Here is an 11679-nt window from a genome sequence, read left to right on the forward strand (position 1 = left end):
TCTGCCCCTGCCCAGAGTGGGACATGTGGGATCCCCACAACTGCTCCCCAAGACAGCCCAGGATGGCATCACTGAGGTCTCTTTCAGCCAAGGCTGTCACTGTGGGGCAGGGAGTTCTTCTGAAGGGCTGACTCACTGCCTGGGGACGCAGTTGCCACAAAGCCACCTGTGCCAAGGCCCGACTGGCCCCGAGGGCTCCAGGAACGGGAGCCTGATTCCCGGCCGCCCAGCCTGAGTCACCACCGACTCGCATTTGTGTGTTTTTCTCTCGGCCCCACACCCCCAAAGCTGGGTGGGAACTCTGAGCCGGCACACAGCAGAGTTGATCCTGGGCTGAATAATCCAGAGTGAGGAGTTGGACGAGACCGGGAGTGATGAAATCCAGAGGGGAACCTGGAGTCAGCAGTTAGGAGGGCCCCGCCTTCACCAGGTGCATATAAAGGTCTCTGGGGTTGGAGGCAGCCACAGCACGCTCTCAGCCTTCTGAGCACCTTTCCTTCTTTCAGCCAACTGCTCACTCGCTCACCTCCCTCCTTGGCACCATGACCACCTGCAGCCGCCAGTTCACCTCCTCCAGCTCCATGAAGGGCTCCTGCGGCATTGGGGGCGGCTCCAGCCGCATCTCCTCCGTCCTGGCCGGAGGGTCCTGCCGTGCCCCCAGCACCTACGGGGGCGGCCTGTCTGTCTCCTCTCGCTTCTCCTCTGGGGGAGCCTGCGGGCTGGGGGGCGGCTATGGTGGTGGCTTCAGCAGCAGCAGCAGCTTTGGTAGTGGCTTCGGGGGAGGATATGGTGGTGGCCTTGGTGCTGGCTTCGGTGGTGGCTTGGGTGCTGGCTTTGGTGGTGGTTTTGCTGGTGGTGATGGGCTTCTGGTGGGCAGTGAGAAGGTGACCATGCAGAACCTCAACGACCGCCTGGCCTCCTACCTGGACAAGGTGCGTGCTCTGGAGGAGGCCAACGCCGACCTGGAGGTGAAGATCCGTGACTGGTACCAGAGGCAGCGGCCTGCTGAGATCAAAGACTACAGTCCCTACTTCAAGAACATCGAGGACCTGAGGAACAAGGTGGGTGACTTTGGTGTATGGAGCACTGAGAGAGGCTGGGGCTATAGTGGCCCTTGGGATACCTCTTTTTAGCAATTACACTTTACAAACAGGGAGACTGGGCACCTTTGGGGAGTGGCCAGGATCACCCAGGGAAGTGGTAGCAGAGGGTCCCTTTTCAGTATCTCTGTGCCCGGACTGGGGCTGTTACCCTAAATCTCTTATTTCCTTCAAGGGTTCAGCTGCAAGTTCAGCTTCCCTGCCTTGGGCCCAGGAAGGGGGTGATCGGGATGGAGTGCATCCCTACGTACCCTGAGCTGGTGGAGAAGGCATGCTAGCCCTGCCAGCCAGAAGACTTCCAGATTTGGGGCGGTTCCTTTTGCCCCTTTCTGCCTTTCATGCTCAAGTAGTAAGGTCCTTGGCTGACCAGGGCTCCTGTCCTCCATCCCCACTCCAGATCATTGCGGCCACCATTGAGAATGCACAGCCCATTTTGCAGATTGACAATGCCAGGCTGGCAGCCGATGACTTCAGGACCAAGTGAGCAGCCAGCATGGTGGGCTGGGGGCAGAGGGCAAGGGACAAAGAGTGGGGCTGTCCACCCAGCAGGGCCAGCAGACCCCGAGCCTCAGAATCCTCAGGGCTGCAGCCTGAGGACCTGACCTCTGTCCTGCCAGGTATGAGCACGAACTGGCCCTGCGGCAGACTGTGGAGGCCGACGTCAATGGCCTGCGCCGGGTGTTGGATGAGCTGACCCTGGCCAGGACTGACCTGGAGATGCAGATTGAAGGCCTGAAGGAGGAGCTGGCCTACCTGAGGAAGAATCACGAGGAGGTGCGGTCGCTGCTGGCTTCCGGGGTGGGAGGCTGGTTTGGTGGGGTTGCCAGATGCACCCAGGGCCAGGAGAGGAGTCTGCTGAACTGACCGCCTCCTGCCATCCCTTCCCAGGAGATGCTTGCTCTGAGAGGTCAGACCGGCGGAGATGTGAACGTGGAGATGGATGCTGCACCTGGCGTGGACCTGAGCCGCATCCTGAATGAGATGCGTGACCAGTACGAGCAGATGGCAGAGAAAAACCGCAGAGACGCTGAGGCCTGGTTCCTGAGCAAGGTGGGGCTCGGGCCCGCAGTGAGCCTGCAGCACTTCCCAGCTGGGGGCTTTGGGAGAGCCTCACCTTTCACTCTGCTTTCCTGCCTCAGACCGAGGAGCTGAACAAAGAAGTGGCCTCCAACAGCGAACTGGTACAGAGCAGCCGCAGTGAGGTGACGGAGCTCCGGAGGGTGCTCCAGGGCCTGGAGATTGAGCTGCAGTCCCAGCTCAGCATGGTATGAAGGACCCAGCACAGCAGCAGCCCCCAAGTCACCAGTAATGGCCACCACCCCCTCAAAAAGCCACAATCTAGTTCCACCTTTCTTTTCTCAGGATGGGACCAGGGGACTCATGGGACCCGTTATATAGATAGAGAAACTAAGCCCTAGAATAGTGGGCTAGCTTTTCTCCATATTGTCTGGCCCATCAGTACCCCAACTGGGATCAAAATCCAGGCATCTCTCAAAAAACATGCCCAGAGACCTGGAGGAACAGGAGTGACCACCTCCATGGACTCTTTTTCTCTCTCTCACTTGCAGAAAGCATCCCTGGAGAACAGCCTGGAGGAGACCAAAGGCCGCTACTGCATGCAGCTGTCCCAGATCCAGGGACTGATTGGCAGTGTGGAGGAGCAGCTGGCCCAGCTACGCTGTGAGATGGAGCAGCAGAGCCAGGAGTACCAGATCTTGCTGGATGTGAAGACGCGGCTGGAGCAGGAGATCGCCACCTACCGCCGCCTGCTGGAGGGCGAGGATGCCCAGTGAGTCCCAGGCCCCTCAGTTCTGCCTCCCAGACCCTTTAGCCCCCCTGCTGCTCTCAGCACAACTGACTGCCCTGCCTTTTCTCTCCCACAGCCTTTCCTCCCAGCAAGCATCTGGCCAATCCTATTCTTCCCGCGAGGGTAAGGCTCCTGAGGCTCCCCAGCCCTGCAGCCCCTCTGCCTGTTTCCATGGAGTGGGGGCTGGGCCCTTCTCCTCAGAGCTCCCAGCCCTCCGTTCTCCCTGCCCTGGAGTCGGCTTGGCTCTCAGACCCCTTCTCACCTCCTCTTCTCTCTCCCACAGTCTTCACCTCCTCCTCGTCCTCTTCGAGCCGTCAGACCCGGCCCATCCTCAAGGAGCAGAGCTCATCCAGCTTCAGCCAGGGCCAGAGCTCCTAGAACTGAGCTGCCTCTACCACAGCCTCCTGCCCACCAGCTGGCCTCACCTCCTGAAGGCCGGGGTCAGGACCCTGCTCTCCTGGCGCAGTTCCCAGCTATCTCCCCTGCTCCTCTGCTGGTGGTGGGCTAATAAAGCTGACTTTCTGGTTGATGCAAACCTGTGTGATCTCTGTTCTTGAACTGATGGGAGGGGAGTTGCAGGTGCTTTCCAGAAACCTTCTGGAGCCTCACAGCCTGAGAGATGTGGGAAATGGGACAAATCTCAGAAGATCTTGAAGGGTCTTCCTGGAAGACCTCCATGCTCTATGGAAGTGGGAGGTGGGACACAGGATGGGGGAGTGTCCACACGTGTTGACTGACACCATGGAGGCATTCTACAGAGGTTATTTATGATATTGTCCTTGCAACCCTGTGAGGTGGGTATGGTCAGGCCCATTTTGGAATTGACAACCCCCAGAATTCACAGAGTTTCAGTAAGTTGCATAAAATCATGCAGATAGTAAGTGGCACGGCTGGAGCTCAAACTCAGTTCTGTCTGTCTGCAAAGTCCATGCCTTTCTTTTAACACCACTCTACCTTTTTGGGTATTTTAACCCAAAGACTCCCATGCTTGAATCTTAACTCTACCCATGGGCTCTCCCACATCTGCACACAGTTTCTACGCTGGAGGGTGGAAGGGAGTGCTTTCTGCCTTAAGAACGGTGTCCTCGTCAGACCTGAAATCCTCCTTCTCCCAGCCTGCTTCTCCTCACACCCCATCAACTCCTCCTTCCTCATTCCCCTCAGCTGGTGAATTGCGTGCTGATGAGCACCCTAGGAAACACCTGCTGCCCCGTGGCCATTGCCATGTTTAGATCTTCTTCCTCTCTCCCTAGACCTGGGCACAGCCTAACTGGGTCCCCTTGAGAGTCAATCTCATCCACATTCAATTTCCACTGAATGATTTCCACCAGAATGTGCTCAAGATCAAGAACAAGGGTGAGATCAGGACTCCCCTGCTTAACAGCCTGCGATGGATCCCATTCTCCTGCAGCACTCAGCCTTCAGTCTCAACTCAGCTTGGTGTCCTCCTGCCCCTCCCAGCTCCAAACCCCTGAGTCACCCCTACCTGACTGAGATATGGCCCATACCTCTCAGTTGCCATTCCTTCTTCCTGGATGCCTTCCATATTTTAAATATTTAAATTAAAAAAAGTTATGTATGTACAACATCATAAGACTTTTTTTTTTTTTTTAGACGGAGTCTTGCTCTGTCGCCCAGGCTGGAGTGCAGTGGCGTGATCTCGGTTCACTGCAAGCTCCACCTCACGGGTTCATGCCATTCTCCTGCCTCAGCCTCTTGAGTAGCTGGGACTACAGTCACCTGCCACCATGCCTGGCTAATTTTTTTTTTTGTATTTTTAGTAGAGACAGGGTTTCACCTTATTAGCCAGGATGGTCTCGATCTCCTGACCTCGTGATCTGCCTGTCTTGGCCTCCCAAAGTGTCGGGATTACAGGCGTGAGCCATGGTGCCCAGCCAAGACTTTTTTTTTTTTTTATTCTTTAAGTTCTAGGGTACATGTGCACAATGTGCAGGTTTGTTACATAGGTATACAAGTGCCATGTTGGTTTGCTGCACCCATCAACTCATCATTTACATTAGGTATTTCTCCTAACGCTATCCCTCCTACAGCCCCCCACCCCCTGACAGGCCCCGATGTGTGATGTTCCCCATCCTGTGCCCATGTGTTCTCATTGTTCAACTCCCACCTGTGAGTGAGAACATGTGGTGTTTGGGTTTCTGTCCTTGTGATAGTTTGCTTAGAATGATGGTTTCCAGCTTCATCCATGTCCCTGCAAAGGACATGAACTCACCCTTTTTTATGGCTGCATAGTATTCCAACGTGTATATGTGCCACATTTTCTTAATCCAGTCTATCATTGATGGACATTTGGGTTGGTTCCAAGTCTTTGCTATTGTGAATAAGACTTTCTTTTTTTTTTTTTTTAATGAAAAAGCCATCCCCAGACTGGATATCACAGCTCTGTTCCTGCCTCCCCCTTTCAACTTCAGCTGTTTCTTTTGGGATTTGTCTTCTTACTTCTAAATAACAGGCTTTACCTTGTTACTGTTTGATTTTTGTGTTTCAGTTTTTAATCGCTTGACTTCTGGCTGTGAAGGATGAGGATGTAGATCTGTTATACAGCATTGTGCCTGCCCACTTCTTTTTTAAATATCTTCTTTCCACCTTCTCAATATATTCATATTTTTGTTAGATAAATGTTTACATTATTAAGACTATTTAAATGTTATTCATAGTCAAACCATATATTATACTATGTTACATTTTATGCTATATTAAATTTCCTTGGAATAAATATCTCCTTTTCAATTTGCCTAAACTTTCTATGTGTTGATCATTAATTTGTTTCCTGATTCACTGCTGGAAGTATAAATCTCCTCAGTATTTTAGAACCCTGGGTGTTCCATCAATTTCATCCTCATGAAGATGTGTCTCCTAGGGCCTTCTGTCCTGCTCTTGTCTGTTCTGGGTGCTGTCTGGGTCTTCTGCTCAGCTGTGATCCTGGAATCTCTCTTCACCATCATCCTGAAATTCCTTCTTTTTCCTGTGTTGCATTCCTTGTTTTCTGGATGCAATGTCTTCCTCCTTCCTGTTTTTATTTTTCCCTTTGTTTTAGTGAAGCACATCCTCAAGTAGTTTCCTGGAAAGGGAGTTATCGGGGTTAAATTTTTTGAGACCATTTGTGTCAAAAAGATCTTTAGTTTATCCTCACTCGACTGATAGTTTGGCTGGGTATAGAATTCTAGCTTGGAAATCATTTGCACTCAGCGTCTGAAGGCACAGTTTCACTGTTTCTTGGCTTCTGGTGTTGCTGTTGAGAAATCTTATGCCACGTTGATTCGAGATCATTTCTTATTATCCTATTCCCACTCTCCTCCCTAGAAGCTTTTCAGTTCTTCTCTTTCTCTCCAGCAGGCTGAAATACCATGTGTTGAATTGATGCAGCTGTAACTTCATCCACTGGCTGGACACTAGCAGAAACTTCTAATGTGGGAGCTCATGTTGTTCAATTCTGGCAAATTTTCGTGTTTCATGATTTCCTCCCTCCATTTTCTCTCTTTCTGAAATGGCTCTTTTTCCTGTGTATTCTATTTTATTTTCCATCTTGTCTTTTCTTTGTTGTTGTTGTTGCTGTTTTCTGAGAAATTTCTTTAACTTTGACCTCTAACTCCATTATTCAGAGTTTTAAAAAATCTGCTGTATTTGGCCGGGCACAGCAACTCATGTCTGTAATCCCAGCAGTTTGGGAGGCCAAGGTGGTTGGATTGCTTGAGCCCAGGAGTTCGAGACCAGCCTGGGCAACATGGTGAGACCCTGTCTCTACAAAACATACAAAAATTAGCTGGATGTGGTGGCTTGTGCCTGTAGTCCCAGCTGCTAGGGAGGCTGAGGTGAGCGGATCACTTGAGACTGGGAAGTCGAGGCTGCAGTGAGCTGAGATCACACCATCGCATTCTAGCCTGGGCAACAGAGTGAGATCCTGTCTTAAAAACAACAGCAGTCTTTTATATTTTTCATATCTCATAGCTCTGCATGTTTTTTCAACAGTCTCTTGTTCTTGTTTCAAGATGCAATAGTTTCTCTATCTCTTTGAGCCTATTAGTCCTGGCTCCAGCAATGCTTCTATTTCTGTCATCGGCTCAGTTTCCTCAGTTCCTTTCTTGCTGTTTGTCTTGCCTCCATCTTTCATGCCAGAGGCTTTTCTCAGATGTCTAGTGGTCCTTGGTAGTCGTTCATATTTAAGAGTAAGTCACTGAGAAACTGATTGGAATATGTGTATATGTGTGTGGATAGCATGGGAGCTCGCCACTGATAGGTCTCAGTATAGAGTAATCTGGTGGAGAATAAGCTGTTTCAATGGGGAACAGTTATCTGTAGGACTTTTCTTGGGTAGGGTCTTCCCCAGAAGGAATACCTCTAATTTTCTGTCTGGATTGTAAAAGCTACCAGCTTTCTGGAATCTGAGTGCGGGAAGGGGGCAGAGAAGGTCTCAGTCTCAGCTACTCTGTTACTAATTGATTATAGTTTATTGGCCCTTCTTGGTGTCTCAGGATTCAGAGTCCCTCTGGGGAAATTCTCCAGCATAAACATCTAGTTTCTCCTGGAGTAATCGTGGAGTGGTTGGGATCAGACAAGGAGGGGAGAGAGGAGCTACAGGGGCCTCTCTGCTTTTTTTTTTTTTTCCGAGATGGTGTCTCGCTCTGTCCCCCAGGCTGGAGTGCAGTAGCACCATCTCGGCTCACTGCAAGCTCCGCCTCTCGGGTTCACACCATTCTCCTGCCTCAATCTCCTGAGTAGCTGGGACTACAGGTGCCCACCGCCACACCTGGCTAATTTTTTGTATTTTTAGTAGAGACGGGGTTTCACCGTGTTAGCCAGGATGGCCTCAATCTCCTGAGTAGCTGGGACTACAGGTGCCCATTGCCACACCTGGCTAATTTTTTGTGTTTTTAGTAGAGACAGGGTTTCACCGTGTTAGCCAGGATGGCCTCAATCTCCTGACCTCGTGATCCACCTGCCTCGGTCTCCCAAAGTGCTGGGATTATAGGCATGAGCCACCGTGCCCGGCCGCCTCTCTGCTTTTTATACAGATCTCTAGCTCACCCTCCCATTTCTAGTTCACTTGTTCCTCACTGTCAGAGGTACCTGGTGCCCCCTATTCCAGAGAGTTGCCAGAGTTCTTAAAAATTCAGAGTTAAAAAGTTCCAGAGTGTAAATATGCTTTGCCTCTTGGCTTCTCTCTGGGCAAGCGCTGGGCTTTATTTGTCTTTGTTTTCCAGATTCCAAAATTTGATTGCTATAATCTACTTTCCTGATCTCTTTGACCCCATGGATTTTATCCATCTATAGTAATTTTAGTAGTGTTTAGGAGGTGAAGATAAACTGCATGTTTAACCTGAGTTTAATCTGAAGTCTCTGCTTTACATGACAAAACCATATTCATCTTTCAAGGCTGCTGAGCCTGATTCATTACTCTATAATGCACAATCATTGTTGGCATTATTGGTTGTTTAGCGAATGTGTTTCCCTTTTTCTGGTCACCCTGTCTCCCAAGCTCTAGGGTGAGCCTATGACTCAGAGCGAACCCCAAATCTCGATACCAAAGGTAACCACTGATAGTATTTTTACAAGTTTTTCTCTCTGTCTCTCTATATATACAGTCATGCGCCATATAACAACATGTTGTTTTTCAGTGATGGATGGTATATATATATATATATATATATATATATATATATATATATACACACACACACACACACACGAGTGGTCCCATAAGATTATAATACTACATTTTTACTGTACTTTTTCTGTGTTTAGATAGGTTTAGATAGACAAATACCAACCACTGACTTACAATTGCCTATAGTATTCAGCACAGTAACCTGCTGTTCAAGTTTATAGCCTAGGAGTAATAGGCTATACCATCTAGCCTTGGTATGAAGTAGGTTATACCATGTAGGTCTTTGTAAGTACACTGTATGGTGTTCACACAATGACAAAATTATTTAATAATGCATTTCTCAGAATGCATTCCTGTTGTAAAGTAATCCGTGACTGTGTATATATATATACACATTTATACATATATACATTTATGCATATATGTATAAATAAAATACATTTATGCATATATATTTATGTACTTATACATATATATGTATAAATGAAGTAAAAATGAAGTAAACATATCTTACCAACTATAATTACAACAACAATTACACTAAACGTCTACACCATTTTGCATTCTTTTTTTTTTTTTTTTGAGACAGAGTCTCACTGTGTCGCCCAGGCTGGATAGTGCAATGTCATGATCTTGGCTCACTGCAACCTCTGCTGCCCGAGTTCAAGCGGTTCTCCTGCCTCAGCTCCCACAAATATTTTTGATTATTTCCTTAGGCTAGATTCCTAGATGTATACTAGATGAGAAGATACAGATGTTTTAAGATTCTCGATTTGAATGGCCAAATTGATTTAAAGAGAAATTGTGCCAATTTGCATATCTTGCCAGCAGGGAATGGGAGTGCCTATTTCAAAACATGCTCATCAACTGTGAGTATTATCTTTAAAAACCTCTTTGGTAAATTGATTCAGCTGATTGTTTTAAAGATGATGTTGTGGAAGGACCCTTACACAGAGACATAGTCCTGGCCTGGGTTACTAAACAACTCCTGGGCTGGCACACACGTTCATGAGTTGTTCATTAATGAGATGTCAGAACAGAGGATGTAGAATACCCTCCAACTGGGCATGCGGTGCTATTTTATTTTATTTATTTATTTATTTATTTATTTATTTATTTTTTGAGACAAAGTCTCACTGTCACCCAGGCTGGAATGCAATGGTGCGATCTCAGCTCACTGCAACCTTTGTTTCCCAGGTTCAAGCAATTCTCATACCTCAGCCTCCCGAGTAGCTGGGACTACAGGTGTGTGCCACCACACTCAGCTAATTTTTTTTTTTTTTTTTGGTACTTTTAGTAGAGACAGGATTTCACCATGTTGGCCAGACTAGTCTCAAACTCCTGGCCTCAAGTGATCTGCCTGCCTCGGCCTCCCAGAGTGCTGGGATTACAGGCGTAAGCCACCACGCCCAGCCTGGGCATGGGTGCTATTTTAAAGAAGTTGTCTGTACCCGTATCTTCCGAGTGCCTAACCCCCAGGAGCAGATCCTTGGAAAGCTCATCACGAAAGGCCTCTACCTGACAGATGCAGAAATTCAGGTTTACAGTAGTTAAAGGAAAATAAAAAAAAAAAACTTTCTTGGGGTCTCACAGTCACTTAGCAAAACTCCCGGACAGCAGGAATCACTTATCTCTTCTTCATTGCTGTTATCTTGTAGAAACAAATCATGAGCCCCTTTTAAACAGAAGGACAATATTGTGCAGAAATATGAGTTTTCCCTTCAATAAGGGAACCAGAATTTCCATCTGGAAATGGCTTGCTGCCTGGATTTCTCAAACTAAGATTCAAGTCCCAAATCAGACTGCCTTTTGCTCTTGCCTGGTCTTTCCCACTTCCTAAGATCCTGGCACCTGAGCTGAGAAGGTTGAGTACTCCCAGTGTTCCTTGAAATCTGTCTAATTTGAAGGTACCTTCAGATTCCTTATGCTTGACTTACTGTCAAAGTTCGGCAAATATTGTTTTAGATAATTGCATGAGGTGCAAAAACAATGACTAGAGTGAGAATTAATGGCAGCCCATAAAGTGCATCTGCTGTTGTAAATGAATGAGTGGTATGCTTGTAAAGCTCTGCTTTCTTTGGGTCCATTGTTTCTGAGAGCTGTAATAAGCTCAGTGTCCCTCCTAGTGTATGAGATAAGCAATTTCTTGTGCTTGTCTTCTCACTGCTGTAGCTTGTTGTTTAAGACCTTCTGTCTGCTCCCCGAAACATAAACAGTAATGAAACTTTTGTTTTGCTAGTTACCAACAGCCCCTGGATGGTACCCAGCCCATAAGGGACACTCAGTAAAGACTTGTGGAGTCAGGCCGTGGAGGTTTGGTTTAGAAGTCTCTGCTCTTTCAGGACTCCACAGAACTTGCTCAGAAGAGAATTTCTTGAGGGCAGGCTTCTCTGGGTTCCATGTGCTTCTCATTGTGTTGGCAAAAGGGAGGTCTCCATGGGTAGGTATTGACAAGCTGGCATGGATGTGAAAGCAAATATCTTCTTGAGCCCTGGAGGGATGGAGCCCCATCTACAGAACTGAGGCATGAGGCAGTGGAGCTCCTTATCTGGCCCCTCCTCTGATGTGCTGTCTGCATCCTGGAATCCCCAACAGTCCAAGACCCCCGAAGGGCTTTGAGCAGACCAAGGGGTGTTAAAGCAATAGTGGCAGCTATCCAGGAGACGCCATTTCTGACTTCACCCCTAGTTAACACACTGTTGATTGCAAGGGTCCCTCTTTCTCCTACCATGATAGGATTGTTACACATAAAACTCATGCGTCGGCCTGGTGCTGTGGCTCACGCCTGTAATCCCAGCACTTTGGGAGGCCTAGGAGGGAGGATTACCTGAGGTCAGGTGTTTGAGAGCAGTCTGGCCAACATGGTGAAACTCCATCTCTACCAAAAAATACAAAAATTAGACAGGCGTGGTGGTGCGTGCCCGTAGCCCCACTACTTGGGAGGCTGAGGTGGGAGAATCGCTTGAATCCAGGAGGTGGAGGTTGCAGTGAGCCGAGAGTGTGCCACTGCACTCTAGCCTGGGTGACAGAGTGAGACCCTGTCTCAAACAACAACAACAAAAAACAACAAAAAAAATCCCATACGTCTCTAGCTTTTATCTACCATATGAATAGTGTGATGAAACAAAAGGAAATATAGAAAATGA

At 48.2% G+C, this 11679-nt stretch overlaps 1 protein-coding gene across 1 annotated transcript; it reads left to right on the forward strand.

The window, feature by feature from the left end:
* Positions 1-464: 464 nt before the first annotated feature.
* On the forward strand, positions 465-3442 carry KRT16 (keratin 16). Its single transcript, NM_001144838.1, is given in 8 exon segments — positions 465-1061; positions 1498-1580; positions 1718-1874; positions 1989-2150; positions 2240-2365; positions 2669-2889; positions 2984-3030; positions 3191-3442. Coding segments are annotated over 8 exon segments (1410 nt in total). The 5' UTR covers positions 465-542; the 3' UTR covers positions 3286-3442.
* Positions 3443-11679: the final 8237 nt, after the last annotated feature.

Source organism: Pan troglodytes, chromosome 19 (genome assembly GCF_028858775.2).
Source record: "Pan troglodytes isolate AG18354 chromosome 19, NHGRI_mPanTro3-v2.0_pri, whole genome shotgun sequence".
Classification (NCBI taxonomy): Eukaryota; Metazoa; Chordata; class Mammalia; order Primates; family Hominidae; genus Pan; species Pan troglodytes.